Below are 19,221 nucleotides of genomic sequence, written 5' to 3' on the forward strand. Positions count from 1 at the left end.
TTTCTTTTCAGCGCGAACCAAACAGACGAAGTAGAGACGTGAACACAGGATCGCTTGAAGTTCCAAATATATGTGTGCGCAGATCACCGGAAAACCGGACGAAACCTGTAAAAAATTGAAATCCTTTTTCCGATAGTGATAGCGTGCTGATGCACTTTGCTTCCGAGTTGATAAAATACACTTCCTATTTCGCGTTCAAGCTAATCGCGCGCCCGTTTAAAAGAAAAAGGAAAACGTGGTGTTATCGAAAACTAGAGTGCAAGGTGCCGACCAGTTTGGCCTAGATAGCTCTTACCACAAATTCACTAGTGCAATTAGTAAACTACGAAACATGCTTTCGTTCCCACGATTGATGCGAGATTGACTTTTTGCAGTTGTGCAACAAACGTGTGACAACGTGCACGGTGCAGAGCAAACTACGCCTACTTCACCGTTCACGCTGGTCGGGTAAACAAAACTCGATACGAACGGCTACGTGCCGCAGGGTTATTCCAACGACGGAAAAAGTTTGGGCATGTACGCGAGCGCGACCGAGATCGAAAAGATTTATTTAGCGCTTTCGTACATACACGTCTTGACAGACCGCACGCTACCACTTCCGAGTGCCCCACTGTCACCGGATGCACGACGCGACGGATGAGGATCGGCCGGCTTGCAGCGCTTGCGGATAGGGGGCGCTACGCACGCTCGCAGCTCCGCAGCGAAGAGAGAATGCTCGGAAACGAGGCCTAGAATAAACCGCACCCGTCCGGGAGGCGCCGGTTCAGGGGGAACCGCAGCCCTAAAGACAGGCAAGACGAGTCGCAGGCCTGCAGACGCGTCCCGTCTCGTCCATGAAAGGAAAGACGAGGCGAAGCCCACCCACCTCCTCTTTCTCGGAGAAGAGCGGGCGAGCTCTGTCAAGGGCTCGGGGTCAGGGCGCTACGACGACGACTATTTTCGGTGGACGACGCGCACGACAACGTCTGGAGGGACAGGGGTCGGCGAAGCAGACGACGTGTCATCGGCACGTAAGGAGTCGCCACGCGAGTATTCAACTTCCTTTTCTCTGGGCGAAGGCAGGCAATGGACGACGAGAAGACGGTGCCCGTCGGAATTCCCGGGAATCGGACGGAGAGCGAAACGGGAGCTCCGAAACGTCCCGTCCAGGTTGACGCTGACAAAACGCGGATGCAACGGCAACTAAAGGGACAACGGTGTTGCGTGCCGTGATTTGCGAGCGTGCTTTTTGAATATACGTATGAACGCACGCGAACTTGTCCAGCTAAGCCAAGTTACAGGAAACTTGGGACGACAGGAAGCAACTTAGAATGAGTTGAAGTTGCTAAGAATTTTTGACACCAAAAGGCAGGCGTAGGACAGACGTAAGAGCATTGTTTTGTTCGTTGCTATCATATCCAAATTTCGCACGCCTGCTTTTGATATAATGTGAGATTTCCAGATCTTTCGTGGCGTCGAGACAACGAAGCGAAAGAGTGGGTATGGTTTTGAGTTTAGTTCGACGAGTGCATTTTGCCTCGATCTCTGAACATCGTCAACTTACGTTGTCAACTCTCAACTTACGCCGCGTTCAATGTAGCCGCTACCAGGGCCTACTTAAGTGCTGCCTGTTGTCTTGTCCGCGTAAAAGACAGCCCTGAATTCGGCCGAAGCATCCATTGAGTGAGCCTTTCAGTTGTGGGCCTTCCTAGTCGGTTTCTAGTAGACGTTTTCGCGAGAGCTTTGCCAGGATGAAGCCATCGCGAGCATTGTGTTATCCATCGAAGCAAGCGGTCGTCGTCCTTTCTACATAACAGATTATCAGAAAGAAACTCTGCTAGTGGCTCTTGGTAAAGGTAAGATAACATCAGCATCAGTAACGTAGAAAAAGTAGAGGAAATTGACAAGCTACTTCGTGCAAACAGAAGTGCACGGAATGCGACAAACAACCACGTGCGGGTCGTGTCCACACAGGGCGCTTGCGACACCATGTTACAGCGTCGGCCAATGCGCAGTCAGCGTAGTGGTCCGGAGGCGTGTCGTCGAAACAAGGGATACTCTTGCGAAAGCGAGATTGTGACCACAAAAGCTAACGAGCAAGGTCGACGTGACGTCACGGACCTTCGGAACGGGGAGTTAGGAAACAGTGTGGCGGTCAACAGTCGCGCAGAGAGTTGAGGAAGTCAAGTGCGAAAAGTACAATACGGCAAAAGTAACGAGAAAACTGACGCGAAGAACGAAAACCCGTGGAAGGGCAGCGCCAGGATCAAGATCCGACACCTCAAATGTCAAATACGTTGGGCGCGTAGTGAACAGAAGCGCTGCACATAATAGTGCTAGCGCTGAATACGTGCGAGCGCCGTGACACTTTGCTTTCCAGCCAGATATGCAATTCCGTAGGACGTCCGGCAGCCCGTACTGAATTTCGATACCGCCCTCCGTCTTAGCGGGCTCGCATGGTTCAGCGCCGGGGAAGGGGGGGGGGGCGGCTGCGAGTCAATCTATTCACTCCTCGGGCGCCCACATCCGCCGTGACATCCAAGAGAATGGGGAGAGAACCGGAGAACATTCTATTTGCAAGACGAAGGAGGTGGGGGGGGGTAGAGGGGAAAGGAGGCGCTCGCCGGCTTCCTGGCACGGGTGGAACATTGACCCGCCAAATGGCTAACGATAACGGGGACTCCACACGACGCCTATACGGCGACAGACGGCGATGAAGTGCCACGACGACGGCGCGGTCGTCTGGTACGCCGACACGGACGTGCAGACGCCGGCGCAGAGCGGCGTGTCAGAACCATTAGTGAAGTCCCTTTTTACGAGATTCGAGGAGAACTCGTGGCAAGGTCGGTCGTGTTCCGCTTCTATCCCGCCTCACTTGCCCTCGAAAAGGGGCAACGCTTTTGTCGGTCTCGCTGTGCCACGATTGCACGGAAACTAACGAAGAAAGAAAGAAAAGGCTCCAAGGTGCTGCAGACTAGCGAAGAATGCAGACGCGACCTCGGACCTGTAAACGGGCATTACACATTTACCACCACGAAACGTGATTACGCCGTGCGCGCCCGTCTCGCATGATCTAAAGGGAGAGAGAGAAAAACTATTTCAGTGAAGACCACAAGTAAGGAGCCTAGAAGATGTGCGTCTGCGGTGGTGCGACTGAGAATAACCGAAGGTCAGAGAGCGCGCACGAATAGTCACCGTCAGGCTTAACCCGAACAATGAACACCTGACCAGCGGCTCGACGAATAAAAGAACCGGCTGCAAGAAGCAAGCGGAATGGTTTGGAAAGGAAACGAATCCAGCTGGCGCATTCAAAGCACCTCAATCAGGAATCAGCGCCTCCGCAGAGGACGTAAAAAGGTAAGCGAGGCTTTTACAGCCTAATGACGGAGGTTGCAGAGCAGTACGAGATGGAGCAGCGAATTCGTTTTTACTCGCGGCTAGTATACGCAAAATAGAAGTCATGCTAATTAGCTGACTGACGTCATTAGGTAATTAGATGCGTGACCTCAAGCTGTGCCATACTGTCACAACATAATACGGGGTTTAGTTTATGTAGATAAGGTTGTCTTAAAATGATTAAGTGACGTGATGAACAAGCAAATGAGTTGTAGATGACTAATTCAGCTGTAACAGTAAGTTCCGCTTGTGCAACAGCAAAACGGCCGCGCTATTAGGGTGAGAGGAACAGTGATAAGCAACAAAAGAAAGACGGGCGCGGAGACGTCACGTTTATATCCTCGCACAAGCTTGCCGTGGTGTCGGGGGTATCGACAAAGTCATATGGGTGTAGTTGCATGCATTTATTAATCCGTTACGGGGTTCTGCACTGCAGTTGAATGGAAACACTCAGCCTAGCAAAACTGCAGAACTGCCCGTCGAAACACCCAGCAAGCCAAACCCTAAAATACGTATACGTGACGTCTCACTGACGACACAGCTGAGGTTTCGGCGCGAAATTTGAGTTGAAAAAAGAAAATGAAACTGCTAACTAGCCTTATTCTGCCAAATGAATGAAATATACTTTGACATTTGAAATATGCAAGAATTATTTGCACATTTCCTCTCGTGAAACACCATGCCATTAGTGTCGAAAGCAGCTTGAGTGTACACTTGTATATTCCTGAAGTGTCACGCGGCTGTTTTGCAGCTGCAAAAAAGAAGTACGCGCCGCCGCTTTGCCACGAAAAGCAAAACAGGAGCGCAACAACGGCAACAGCACAGGCCTGCCAAGGGCACGAATGGCCAGGACCCCCTGGGAAACAGCGTCTCCAAAAGTAAACCCACTCGCACCTGGCAGGCGTCCCGGTGCAAGACGAAGTACTTAACACCCGAGCAGCAGAAACATTCGCCGGGAGGCAGAGGACCCAAGGCTGTCCCGCCCACAATAGACGGTGCTTCAACGCGTCTTCGAAGAAAAACACTGACGTGACTGACGAATACCGATTGTACAGCACCGAGCGTGTTAAACCCTCTAACTCTCAAATTCCTTGGCAGAACAGTGTACAAAGTTCATTTTTGCTCTCAAATTCCTTGGCAGAACAGTGTACAAAGTTCATTTTTGCTATCCGAGCAAGTTATGTTGCATGCGAAAACGAAATCACTAGAAATCACTAAGATTCTGTGATGATTAGCAAAACGAGAACAAGGTGGAAGCAGGAGCGAACGTTTCGAGAAGTGGACTTGTCTTCTTGTCGATAAGGCAAGTCCACTTCTCGAAACGTTGGCTCCTGCCTCCACCTTGTTCTCGTTTTGCTCATCGTCTTGAATTTCCATCACCCGCCTTCCCCGTGTTTGTCCTAAGATTCTGTCGTTTCACCTGCTGAAAACCACGATCTGATGAGGCGCGCCGTAGTGACGTATAAACCAGCGCCACTACGCCGAATGCGTCACCTACAAATTTATCCACGCTGACGTCACAGCTGCTTCCGCTAAGTCCACATGCTACAAATGAGCTACCGTAATGCTACCGCAAAACATCTCACATCATGAGATAGTATCATCGAAATCGGCCTAGTCTCGCCTTTGAATTGGCTTTGGGAACGGCGCCCGTTAGAAATCACAAACTAGCTTTGATTACACAGCCTCCGAGATCGGTCAACTCTGCTCGGTGAGGTACGCGAAACCACCAGGGGAAGCAAGAAAATAAAGCCTGGCTGTAAGTATTGTAAGTACTCGTAAACGTTCGCAGCCCCTCACACAATGGGGCGTGCGGTAAACAGGCGCGTCCTTACGGTACCTGTTGTGACGCACGTGGCCAACGCGCCAAACCAATCCGCTGCTCGAAAGAGCGACGACGCTTGTCACGTACGCGTCGTGTCGGCTCACCTGCCAACCGATGCGACAAGCGTGCGAACGAACCGGACGCCGCCCCCCCGTTTTTGAAAAGAGCTCACTGACAGCTCCGAGGGCCGCGTCTATTGAGTGGGTGACGCGGTCAAGGTCGCCTATGCATTGCAGGGCAGGGGAAGCAGACACCCGTCGTAACGTCAACTTTTGACGTAGTTGTTTTCTCGACGCAATCACATAATTATTTAGTATATTGTGAAGCGTCGAATTGAGGTACAGAAGCAGCATTACGGCAAGGGTAGAATAAAAAAAAAGCGATCGAGAGATCGCATTACTCAATAGAATTTATCGGCTCGTTAACACGAAATCCACTTCATGTGAATGCGGTTCATGGCGTTCGACTGCGGGTCGCACCTGGCACGCATGTTGTCCCAAACACCGGTAATATCGTGTTCATACCCGCTCCCACAGAGGTCCCCCGTTTTTGAAAAGAGCTCACTAACAGCTTCGAGGACCGCGTCTGTTCAGTGTGTGACGCGGTCAAGGTCGCCTATTCTTTGTAGGGGAGGGGAAGCAGAGACCCGTCGTAACGTCAACTTTTGACGTAGTATTGTTTTCTCGACGGAATGACAGAATTATTTAGTGTATTGCGAACCGTCGAACATAAGTAGGCATGTTTACGTAAGTAGAAGCATCGGGGTCCGTCATTTTCGATGGATAAATTTTTGGAGACGGGAACAAGTAAGCATTGATTGGACATGCTAGCGGAAGTAGGCGTGACGAAAGGGTATGCACACTTCCGCCGCCATCGTTATTTTACATCGCATTGACTGGACTGCGTCGAAACGGATCCCGCTGCTATGGAAACAACTAAGCGTTACTGCTATCATAAGCACTTTCTATCGATAAGGAGGCGAGATCACTACAGCCACGGTTGTTCTAACAGCTTTAAAGCTGTTTTATACCCGCTTTGCGACAAGGCCGGAGTGCTCCTAGATAACCGCCCGTAATTCACATTGGCATTTGCGGAAGTGGTCATTCGAGAACACTGATAGAATTGCACATCTTCCCTTAACACAGCTAGAAAATAGACACTACCCTTCCGCCATAGGACAAGTACATCTTGTGAAACGCAAACACACTAGGCCTGCATTAAAAAAAAAACTACAGAGTCATCCGATGTAAGCTTATTGTAACGAAAGTTCGTAACGGTAAGCACGCTGCCGAACGATCGACTCCAAAGCGAGCACCAGCGGCTGGGTCGAAAACTGAATAGGACAATTCCCACAGGCACACCGCTGTGCCATACAGTGCGATGCACAAAGACGCCGCAAGTTTCGTTACAGAGCTAAACCAGTCGCTCCCATAAATGAGAACAGCACCCACCATTTGAGCAGGCATTCATAAACCAAAGTGCACGCGTAGTTCGCAGCGGCAAAAATGAAATGGAGGAGGATGCTAGCCTGCTACGTCAATGAATGACAGTGCACCTTTAAAAAAAAAAAAAAACGCCGCCCCTTAGAGCGACTAACGCACTAATTTTAACCACTGTAAGACTAATGTACAAATGTAAAAAAAAGGAGAAGTTAATGTGACAATGCTAACTAGACAGGCGTAGATGCACGCATGCGCAAATAGTTCGAAACGGTAAACGCGCTGCTTTACGGCTGATACCGAAGCGAGCGTTAGCGGCCTCGTCCAGTACGCTACGAGTGCAATTTAGGAAGCACCGCAAAGTCCGTTACCGAGCTACGGAAAAAGCGAACGCGCACAGACGCAAATGAACACGTTGTAGACAGGACGCACACACACACACACACAAAAGAGAACGGTACCCACCATTGCGTATACGCAAAATTGGCTACGCGCAGTTCACACCGGCAAAAGCGGACGGGGAGGGGTGGGCCACCCAACGACGCTGTCTCAGTCGACCTCGCAAAGACGGGCGGTTGCTCCGAAAAGATCGACAGACGCACGGCCGCCGCACACAAAAGCCAAAAGAGAACGGATGCTGGCGAGATGCGAGCGGGCGTCTGACTGGCAAACGAAACCGCAGCGGGCCCCCGTTTTAAGGCTCTGGATGCTCGGGGAGCTGGCGATGGCGGAGGGGGAAGGGAGACCCGCCCGCCAACCGGCCAATGGGAGCGCGCGAATCGCGTGACGTAGCCGCACCTTCTCGGTACTAACGCAAGGGGGGAGGGAAAAGCGGTGGGAAGCAAACAAGAAGGGTCGAAACCACGACGCAGTAGGTGTGGGTCATTATCACGAGGTATTTTGTTTATCACCATACCTGCAGCAGCAGGTATGGTGATAAAGGGAGTAATCAACGCACTGCGGGGATTAATGGCACAACAACAACAAAGAGCAACACCTACCCTCTTCCGCGTCCGATCCCCCTTTCCCTGACAGTATTACTCTGCTGTATTACGCGTCCGGGACAAAAGTAAAGTCATTGTCAAACAGTCACTTTAGTGGGATGCGACTGCGAAGGCCCTGGCCTCCTGATCGTGACCTAGGCTGCCGGCGCAGAATATTGTGCGCGTCATCGGCAAGCCACTGGCAGATAAGGCCTTGAATTGCTCAACACGAACAAAGCCATTCGCTCCGCGAACGACAACACCCAATTATTTTTTGCGTGCTCGCAAATTCTGGAGCGCGTGACAACGTAGAAAATCATTAATCGAAGACTTATTGGTTCTCCTCGTTATCCCCTGTTAACTAGGAATGAGCTCGGTTGGCTATCCTTTCCGCACTGGAGGAAAGGGAGGGAAACCCCCCTTGTCATGCTCAAACGCTTCGCTTAAGTTGATGCCTCAAAATGATCACGTGGGCGCAGAAAACTTCGCACAAAGCCCCCATTTGCGTTCTTCATATGCTGGAGCGAAGTTCAATCTGTGGATGATCCAACAGGCCAATAAGTAATCAATTAATATTACGATTAAAATTGGACTCGCATAGCATTTCATTCTACCTTTTTTTTTCTACGCGCGTACCCTACATGCCCAGAAACAAAGGCTCACAATTTCTTCCGATTTTGCTTCACGTGGAACCACGGTTGGGGATTACTTGGTAAAGGAAACGACGCTGAGATTAAGAGATGTTCTCAGAGAACATGTGAGATTCCCTTGTAGCTTCATGCCACTCTTGCGCGCATGACAACCTTTCCATTTCGCGAAACTTCCCACACCGTGCGGGCAGAATTTCTTTGCCATACTCGTTGCCCCTTTCATTCGAGCCGTGCATTAATTCGGTATCGCCATGCGATTAATTTGGCCTCTGGCTGGTTCGAGTAGCAGATGGACTGCCCCGGAAATACCGGTTCCCCCCGGTTCGATCCCTGAACCAGGGGGATGCTATTCTCTGGACACTGTCGAATTCCGCCATCTTGTCAGTTCTGATTGGCTCACGGGGCTGCTACGGCTGTTCCGATTGGCTCAGAAGGCAACATGGCGGAACCTGACGGCGTAACAGAAAGGCACCACAGAAAGAACTTTTTCTTCAACTGCGAACCTTTCCGAGAAACTCCGTATGGGTCCCTTTGCAGTTCTTGTGCTACATTTTCGGTGGATGGCTACTTCCTTCTATGGAAATTAAGAAGTTATGATGTGCACCGTTGTCGCGAACGTAACGAAAAGCACAGCTGCGATTCGTCAAGGCAACTGGAGGGAGCGACCGTCGGTGATAGAGCGCTGGGAACTTTCAGGCATGTGACATAACGCGCGAGACATTTGTACGGGGTCGGCATTCAGAGCTACAAACTGTGCGCAGCGTCGAGATTAGTTGACTGCAACTACGCAGCACGCGATTTTTTTTTCTCCCTTTTAATGGAAACACGTATTCAAGCTCGCCAGTGGCAGACAGCGCGATTTCGTAGCATCAGCTGTATGGCTTGAAGAAGCGCGCACTACTCCCAAGACCAATTGCTACTGCAGTTAACGCAGTCTCGCTAATTACAACTATTTGTTCACATCGGGGCACATGTCCTAAAAGTGAGGAGTTGAAGCCGAGTGGTAATGAAGTCGCCGGCAAAGAAGGACCGCGCTTTAACACGTACGACGCGTGCCCACTTTTTATTACTTTTGTCATGTTGCGAATGCAGATTTGCATAAGAAGCTATAGAGCCGCGTGCTCCAAAGGAGTAATAACTCCAGTTATCGGGATGAAACGTGCACAAATAACAAAAGGGAATGCGATGGCCACGTCATGTGCGTTCCTCTTTAAAAAAATTACGCCCTTTGGGGCTTATCTTGTACCACAGTGATAATCGTCATCTGTCTTGCCCGTATTTCCTTCTTTTAACGCCGCGAGCCCGGAACTTCCAAGTCACGAACAGCTCGCGCGTTATGAGCATGACACAGCATTCTCGACAGGAAAGTAGCGAGTGCCGAGTTTTCAAGGAAACGCAAGCGAGGTAGATGATGATTATCGTTGTGGGGACAAATATACACCCCAAAGGGTGCAACTGTTTTAAGAGTGATGGTTAAGACACATTTCAAGCCTCACAGATATCAGAAAAAAAAAAGGCGGTTCAAACAGAAACCAATGTTGAGGCGACGCGAAGGGAAAACGCTCACCTAGGCTTATGAGGCAGGAATAGCGTATCATGCAGCTCACAGGAAAAAAAAAAAAAAAGACGTGACGAAGTGATGACAAATGGCTTGCGGTCATTAGCTCAACTTAGCAACTGAGAGAAATATATAGAGAGAGAGACGGGAAGAGCTAATTGCTGCTCCCACACATTGATGAAAATATACATGAACGAAGGAACCCATCGAGCGCAACGCGTCGACATTCTAGGCGCTCATCAAAAGCTGCGACTTAACGGTATAGACTCGCACCAGGCAGTTCTCGTGATTAATGAAATAAATAAAGGCAGCACGTACAGAAACAGCTGGGGTTCACGACGAGCTTTCCCGTCGCGCAAAAGACACAATCAGGACGAACCCCGCGCCATCGCATTGGTGGAAGCTACTGAAACGTGACGTCACTTCCGCCCACGCTCATCCCTCCACGAGTCGGCGGGGAGCCCTTTTCTTCCTCCGCCTACAACAGCAGGGGTACCCAAGGTCGACACAAACGCCAGCCGGATCGCTTCTTTTGTATGTTTCGACCGCTCCGCTCCTCCGCACAAACCTCGTGGTGCTTTTTCATAGCAACAACGAAATACCCTCCCCTCCCCACAATGCCCCTCACCCTTTGTTTGAGAACCCCGCATGGAAACGGCATCCACCCCGCATGGTTCACGAACCCAGACCCCGGAGCCTAACCAGGCGGGGCAATGCGCGGTGCCCCTGACCACTCTCCCCCTACGCCATCGACCAGGCTAGTTCCGTGCACGAGAAAAGCTTGGCGGGCAAGTTGGTGCATGTCTGTTAGCAGAATTGTGGCCGCAAAAGAAGAAGGAAAACTACGACACAATCATGTCAATGTGTGAACCATCCTGCCAACCACGCAGTCCCGTATATGTGTCCTTGTGTGGTTGTGTTCTTTTCTAGCAGAGAATAATCCTAATAGTTCCGTGCAGCGGCACGGAAGCTATAGCTTATGTTGAAAGAAATTACTTCATTTATATTATAATTATTTTGTTTACTACTGGCAACCTCAGAAGAGATAATGACAGGGAGGTCGCATACACCAGTACAGTGCATGTGTGGTTAGAATGAATCCCGTGATACGCCAAGAAATACGAATTATAGATCAAGTTACCTACAACCTATACTCTACACAGCTGCACCTGGATAGTACGCCAGACGAAAACAAGCATATACTGATATCTGCGCGAGTCAAAGAAACAAGGACGTTCGGGATGAGGGGCGGGCATAATTAAACATCTCGATTCCTGGCCTGCCAATGCATGACTTTTGGCTCCTGCTAGCGTGACACAGCGACAATTAAGTTCGTGAGATACGAGTATGCACTCATACACAAAGCTGTATAAAAGTCTCAACGGTCGTCGGGTTTGCACCAACGTTAGAGACGCTTTCGTGAGGAGCAATTCTCTGACTACAGGCCGGGCACGTATGGCAGCACAATGCCTGGATCCAGGCGCAAATGTACTCCGACCATCAGAGACTGTGATGTCATAGTAACGTCTGAGGCTACGGCCGTTAACATGACGTTAGTCATCTGGAACAAGCTTGGGGCACCATAGCGATTTCTAGAGCTATAGAAGCAAATGGTTTCTTTCACCTAGTGCACGGGATTATTCGCATATTTCTACCCACTCACCAAACGTTCATGTGTCACTGCCCGCCAGCTGACGCAGACTAGCGCAACGAACTTTCAAATGTTAAGGGGGTCCGGTAAGCAAACGTCCGCCTCTGGTGCAACAATCAGTAAAGCAGCGCGAGGTATCATCGACAGATGGCGCGGCGAACGATATGCGCGCACGAATCAAGTAATAACTGCAAATGTCCGTAACGTGGTGCACGAGTGCGTAATAAGGACATTCCGCCACGAGCACCGGTACCAGTACCCAGAACATGCCACGTAACAACGTTGAGGACACACTCAACCCAACGCGGAGCTTCAGATCCTGTCCTGTTCACCTTTCTCAAATAGGTATCGGGTCATGTTTTGGAATACATTCTTTTCTGGTCTGTTACAATCCGACTGCCAGAACCTGGATGTCTATACTGTATGTAAGTATACTGTGCTTTCTGTACACTTTCCCACAAGATGCGTTGGTATTATTACCATCAAGCCTACTGAAACTTGCAAGGTAAATACCACAGCTTTAAATATGTTTGCGATCCAGACGTGTTACGCTTAAGAATCCCGCTTAAGCACTCCAGCCAGGCGTTCACACGCACACGCCGTCTGCTCCGTCATCTCTCATCCGCATTCTCCGTCGTCTGCTGTACGATGTGTGCATTTTGTCGCACGGCATACCTAAGAGGGATACGTGTCCCACAGGAGGGCGTAGCCCTGCGTATCGTTCCGCGGCACTGCTGTTCAGGGCTATAGAAAACTTATCGCCTTCAACTATGGAGGGGTGGGGGGGGGGAGGGCATTGTGTACATAACGGCACCTGAGTGCACAAGAGCAGCGGCGCACCAGAAGCCGCTGCCGCCTACACGGTGCGTCACAGCGCCGGGTGGCGCCTATCATGAGCCAACCGATGGAGAAAGCGAGAGAGAAAGAGCGGTACAGGGGATGGGTGGATGGCAGCGCCCCCTTTAAGGGCGAGCGCGCAAAACAACAGCGGCGGCTCGAAGTCCCCCCCTTCCCAGACCGCGGCAGCCATGTGGCGTCCGCGACAGGACCGGAGGCGAGCCGCGAGCGCGTGCAGACGCGGTGCCGCCATGCGTGCACAGGCAAGAGGAGGGGGGACAGGCGGCGACCACCCAATTATAGCTTCCCGTCGCGGACCGTCTGTGGCATAACGCACCAAGACTCGCGATAGGGTAGGATGGGAGAGGGGGGAGAGAGAGAGAGGTTCAAGAGCACGAGATGTGTCAGTGACTTTCTACGAGCAGGCAAGACCGCCTGCATATATGCACTACGCGGCTGCGTTTGAGCGCAGTACGCTGTAGTTGCCCTGATGGTGCGTCAAGACTCTCTGCTTTAGTTGTACACAGTGTGAGAACTGTTAAGGGGAACATCTAATTTGGTAATCAATGCATTTTAAGTGCGACATTTCTTTGACTAGGTCATGAGGAAGTGGCTGATATGATGCTGTTGGGCGTAGCCATCCGCGAGCAAATAAATTGCTGGCTTTCACCGTATATCTCAGCAGTAATCGGTACCTGTTCAGAGTGGATTACACTGTACGTGGAATGCTAATATGGAAGAAGTTACGGATTGCTGAATGTCCTTGCTTCTTGCAGCGAAAGGAAAGTACCATGTGACACTTTCGTGAGCACAAGGCCTTCTTTAGCAAACATAAACAAGCAACGTTCGGAGTGCCACATTTGCATGAATCGGCCCTTAAACATCGACAGCTTGTTTGCTTTCCGTATTCTGCTGTTCCCTTGCGCCTGTGAGTAATATTTCAAGGGAAACAGTGAATTCGTTTTCGAGGAAGCGTTTTCTCTGAAGCGTGGATTGGAACCTGACCGAGCGAATATGAGTAGAAGTATAGCTCTCCCATGGGTGACACTCACGCTCACGGAGCACTTATATGTTAGCCACGAACGTTGAACCGCCTGGACTTCTGTGAACGCCAACTTGTTTTTTCCGATACACTGGCCAGCGAAGAAAACAATCTACCCTTAACGAGTTTGAGCTTGTTCCTGAGATCTTATGATAATAATGTCTTTTTACTTTGAACACAAAAAGATTACAAAATTTAGTACAAGTCCCTACATATGAATAACCTGCTCTGGCGGACGTCACTTACAAAAAGAAAAGGAGAGAGCTAAAGCAAATCATTCACTAATTCAAATAACTGCATTAATTAGCCTAGTTAATACTTTACAGCACATTTTATTGCACAGTTGAAGGAAATCGTAAAAGCCTAGACACGTCTTTTAACATTTCAGAATTGTCATGAAGAGCGAAATAACTACCATCGAATTATGAGTTCAATTTACGTGATTATGCATGCGGCTCCGAGAAGTGCGGCTCACGGTGCAACCCCCTGTGACGTAGTCGGGCGGCGTAAAATGAAACTTCGTCGTACCGCAAGATAAAGCGGTCTGTCTCGCCCCTGCTGCCGAAGTGACTATGCATCGTATCGAGAGAGAGAGAGAGAGAGAGAGAGAGAGAGAGAGAGAGAGAGAGAGAGAGAGAGAGAGAGAGAGGTATTATGATAGAAAAGCTGAGAGGTCGGCCTGAATCAACGTTCTCACCTGCTACTCGGCGTTGGGGGAAGGGGAAAGTGTGTAGACAGAAAGAATAGAGAAGACGTTGATTATGAGGATGAAGATGGTGGTAAAAATCTTGCACGCTCCAAGACTCTCCTAAGCTTCTTGTCCAGCCCGCTCTCATACAAAACTTTCTTGTGAGCCTCCAGACTATCAGGCTGATGACGAGGATCAAGAGAGTTGCACAAAGCGCCCAATCGGAACAAGCTCGTGCGAAGAGGGAAGTATGACTGCACTTCCATTTTACGGAACACTGCCATGGAGGAATTGGACGGACAACCACGTTTCGGGGTGCCGCGCACGTAACCACGCAAACTGAACGAATAATTTGACGTCATCTATTTCTGTCTACATTGCCATGTTGAAATATGGGAACGCATAACTATAGGCTTTCATGACGATTCCATATAACTCTGCAATAAATATATTTGCCGTAAAGTTCGGAACTAAGAAGTCAATTAGTTACGAATAAATTGCTTTCGCTTTATTTGTAAATGATGTCCGCCTGGACTAATAATTTATGTGCAGCGATACGTAATTCGGGTAAATCTTGTAGACTTACAAATCGTTAAAGTAAAATAAAAGAAGACAAGACAGAAACATATGCACTCGTGTAAAGGCTACGACACCCGACTTAACATTCAGCATTCAGTACACAAAGCCAGGAAAGCGGCCGCTGCGGTACCGAGCCAGACCGGCCATAAAGGGGGGAACAATACCGAGCCTTATAACGACAGCTTTCGTCGGGAGACGGAGGGCCGTTTGCTGCCGAGCACTCCCAATTATAGCGCCTGTGGAGACTCCGCAGGCCGACGGTGTGAAGAAAGCATTACCAACTGTCGGCCAGAACGGCGGGTGCTGAGAGCCATTCAAGAAGGTGAAACGTCTGTGGTTAATGACGTCCCTTTTTGGCACAGGGGACATGCCTTGGCTGAACAGCGGCAGTGCAATGTCTGACGGAACTACGTGACGTCATGAACATTTGAGTTATAACAGCTCGTACGTGTTATAAGTGACTGATTTCCCTTCCCTGTAGGGTAGCAAACTGGACTCAGTCTGCTAAACCTCCCTGCCTTTCTGTCTTCCCTTCTCTCTGATTTCCCTTCCCCCGGTGTAGGGTAGCAAACCGGACGCTCGTCTGGTTGACCTCCCTGCCTTTCCTCTCTTTGCTATCTCTCTCTCTCTGATTGATTTGTGAAAGGCCGAAAGCTCTATGATGTTCAATATGGCTTATCAAGTCCAAGACACTATCTTGCGCTCTTAAACCTGTTCGGAATCCAGTCATTCATGTTGGCAGAGCCCTTCTATCTTCGAGCCACCAAGATAAACGCTTACTTGCCAGCTTCTCCAAGAGCTTAGCCACACAAGACGTCAGTGATACAGGACGATACGAGGTCAAGCCTGTCATTTCTTTGCCGGGCTTCAGCAATGGGACAACACAAGCCACCTTCCATGAAGGAGGAACGTCGCCAGTCTCCTCCCAAAGCAAGGACCTCCCAAAGCAAGTACACTGAGAATTTTAGAGACCCTATATTGGAGGGCGGCGGATTAACTCTGCCCGACTGGTGCTCAGCAATGCGCAGCTTAAGTTTCATCGGAATAAATTGAAACGCGAACCGGAACGAACGCGTTTTACGCGCAATTACATGAAAGCGCTACGTGTTATCGCTCTAATTGGTTTCTGGGCAGGTAATGGTGCCGACTCCGAAGTGTACATTTTTTTTGTGTGTGTGTAAATTTGGCCGCTCTTACAAATGCAGCGAACTTGGAAACTGAACAACGCAATGATTTCGGAATTGCTCATGTTTGAATTTATGTTGATAGGACGTTAACTTTTTTTTTTTTAAGATTCGGTCAAAGTTGAAATTGAAGAACTGCTTGCTTATATTGGAAACTGTGGCGAATTTTTTTTCTGATTATAGTAGGCTCCTAGTACAAAAAAAAAAGAGCGTGGTATTGTTAAGTTTCCTCTGGAGTTTGGAAAATCTATGACATTTTGTTCGTGTTTTAGCTCATACCGTAGTTGACTATAGATATCTGAAATAGCTGTTATTTGGATGAGAGCACCAACAAAACGTAAATGCGTTTCTGCACGCAGCCCTCGAAGAAATATATCAAGCGAAAATGTCAAATTTTGCATAGTAATCAAATTAAACCATTGGTATTACATTTAGACAATAAAAGAATGCTGAACAAGTATAATCAATAATTTGGTCATCAGAAAATAAATTTATTTTTTTGCAGAGGAAAAGAAAAGTAACACTTCTGCTAATGCAAGAAGGCAACGTTGCAGGACATCACAATTTTAGTTCCAATTTTCCAGACTTTTCTTGAACAGGACGAAGCGGAGGAGGGAGTCGCTTTGTTTCGTTCATGACCGAGTATAATTGGGTGCTTCTTCCACCAACGGTATGTGCATTTGCGGATGACTTCAGGGACGTCTTTACCATATGGACACTCGTGCAGATATGTTAGCCAGCTCCGTCTATTAAAATCGGATTCGTCAACGGACGCCCTCGGACAGTGCGGCACGTTCTCGCTAGCTTTCCGAAGGCTACGAAGAGTCACGACTTCACTTCGTATCCACTGGCGCGTAGTCATTGCACCGAGAGCTGCCGAATGACAAAAGGAAAAAAAAAAACATCTGGGTGACTCATAATCACCGACTGCTGATGGAAGCTAACTCCCTCCTAGATAACACCAACAGCAAAAACAGCCGCACCGGTGGTTAGACAAAGGGAATACCCGATAAACCTGTTCATTACTGCGGACGCCGCGGCTTTTGGTCCATTGTCCGCGACCATATGCCTGCTTTCCAGTGAGGAAAAAAACAAAAACGAAACCCGTGTGCCTCGGTAAAGCTAGAAAACCAGCTCAATCAAGCGTTTTACTCAATAGGGAAAAAAAAAGAAACTAACAAAAGGACGAGAGTCGGATGGGTCCGCGTGCTTTCCCAATAATACACTCGGCGTAGCTACTGTGGAATGCGTTTACGCCAAAGAGGATAGCCGACGGGGCATTAGACTGTCCTGAAGGAATATATTGAAAAGAGATTGCCAAAGCTAAACAAACTATCACAATCGCCTCTCACGTCAAACGGTGACACTTAGTAGGCACAAGAGTTTTGGAAGTGCTTATAAGTTATTTTAATTTGTCACCAAAGGAATTCTCAACGGCCGGACTTTGCGTCATGGACTTTACCGTAACGTCTGCGACAAAGCAACGTTCGATCATGTCACGTAGCAATAAAGCTAGGTATTGTAACCTTATTTACATAAAAATATAAACTACAGTGCTTCTGGCTGTCCTCTCGTGTGGCAGCCTCAGTGATCCCAGGAACGGAGCGAGCCAGTGCGTCATGACGTCATGGTGCCTCCACCCTGCTGGGTACCGAAACCTGTGCAATTGGGTACCCAACCTGGGTACCGAAACCTGTATCTGGGTACGCAACCTTCATAACGAAAGAAACTGTGCACCTGGATACCCAAGCTGGGCGCCGAAACATGTCCATTTGGGTACAGAAGCTGAGCAGTACTCAGCTTCTGTACCCAAATAGACATGTTTCGTACCCAATGGACATGTTGCCATTGGACTGTTCCCATTGGACATGGTCCACTGGACAATGAACATGTCCATTGGACTGTACCCAATGGACATGTTCGGTATTTCGCAGTTTACGAAATACCGAAGACAACGAAGTCCGCAGCAGCGCTGGTGATTTGCTTTTATTACAAGATTTATTTTTGGCTAGTTGGGTTGGCGACAGCTGAACGTTGGGAGGCGATCATTCAAATAGGGTAGTCTGTTCGAAATTAAACCTTTTTCGAACAACAAAACAAATTAGAATGTGCTTGCTCAAAAAGCTCGAGATATTTTACAGGCGTGTAATCGTATCACACACACGGCTGGACGACTACAGTGGTCGATTTTTCTCCTAGTAAGCTTCATAAAAAAAAAGAAAAGAAAACCACAGTGCTCGCTGCGGTCACGCGAGCGCATTCCGCTGTAGATAATGCATGGAAAGCCTATGCGCACACAAGTACACGAGCGCGAACAAAGAGCAAACAAGGACGTGCGCCGAACCTGCGCGTGCGATATGCAAACCAGTCGCAGCCAGACGACGTGATATCAAGGGCGCCCAGGCCGTCAGGGCAAAACAAACACGCTTCCCACAGCCAGAAACAATCGCAGAGGGCGTCGACCACGGTGAATGATATACACGGTGACCACATGAGATCTCCCCGATTTCGAAATGAAATATATAAACAAAGAAAACTGTGATACATAGAACCCTGCGGTTTGAAGCAACGTGTAAAGCAATTCAAAAAAGTTTTTTTTTTAATTTTATGTTGTAACCTCTTGTTTTGTTTCAGGCGCTCAATAAATACAAAAAAAATGACAACACCTCAAGAGGGAGCCCAGTGTGTGGTGTGGTATGCGGAAACGAAGTCACCCGTTCCTGTGCAACGAAATTTTCCACACGAATTTCTACGGAAACCACCAGATTTTTTTTAGTGACGAGAAAATTTTCTGAGTTGCTCTGCACGATGCTACAAACCGCAGATGTCTGTGTATCATAGCTTTCTTTTTTCTTTTTAAATTTCGTTTTGAAATCGGGGAGCTTTCATTAGGACACTCTGTACGTCATACACCGCGGTCCAGGCTGACGTCAACGAAACGCATCGCCAAACAATCGAAGGGACAAATCACATTTGTTACGCGATGGCCAATGGAAAGATATAAAGACCGGGAGGCAGTCTTGCGTCGCGGTTCCCCTTCCTGTATAGCGAATGAAAAGCCCGGTCGAACTCCAGCCACGCGAATCGTGGCAAACAAAACGGGGTACGGGCCCGGCCGCAGCGGCAACCTTGGGCGCACGTACAACGCATACACACCCCTTTTGAAAGACTGCGTGTGTTTACATTCGCGTCGATCGCCGCGCGCCGCAAGCACTCTGCAGAGATCGAGCGTTTGAGCGTCCGCACACACACCGCCAGACGAAGAAGCAGGCTGGCTTGCGCAATGCGAGAATGTTTAATTGGCCATTGTGAGCGTATAGGCACGTCGTGTAGTACTAGAGTCGGTCACGGGACTACCGTACAGCGGCGAACGAGCCGTCGTCTTCGCTGACGTAAACAGAAAGACCGTC

At 49.1% G+C, this 19,221-nt stretch overlaps 1 protein-coding gene across 3 annotated transcripts in view; it reads right to left on the reverse strand.

Annotated features, from left to right (window-relative positions):
- Positions 1-19,221, reverse strand: part of LOC139050799 (fibrous sheath CABYR-binding protein-like) — a 135,609-nt gene that overhangs the window by 8,923 nt on the left and 107,465 nt on the right. The window contains exon 1 of one of the 3 annotated variants that reach the window (XM_070527563.1): positions 7,105-7,324. The exons of the other annotated variants lie outside the window; for them this stretch is intronic. Within the exon in view, the coding sequence (XP_070383664.1) occupies positions 7,105-7,107 (3 nt within the window). The 5' untranslated portion in view covers positions 7,108-7,324. Of the gene's footprint in view, positions 1-7,104; positions 7,325-19,221 lie in introns of those variants that run through there. 3 annotated transcript variants of the gene reach the window in all.

The sequence above is a fragment of the Dermacentor albipictus genome, chromosome 10, assembly GCF_038994185.2.
Source record: "Dermacentor albipictus isolate Rhodes 1998 colony chromosome 10, USDA_Dalb.pri_finalv2, whole genome shotgun sequence".
Taxonomy (NCBI): domain Eukaryota; kingdom Metazoa; phylum Arthropoda; class Arachnida; order Ixodida; family Ixodidae; genus Dermacentor; species Dermacentor albipictus.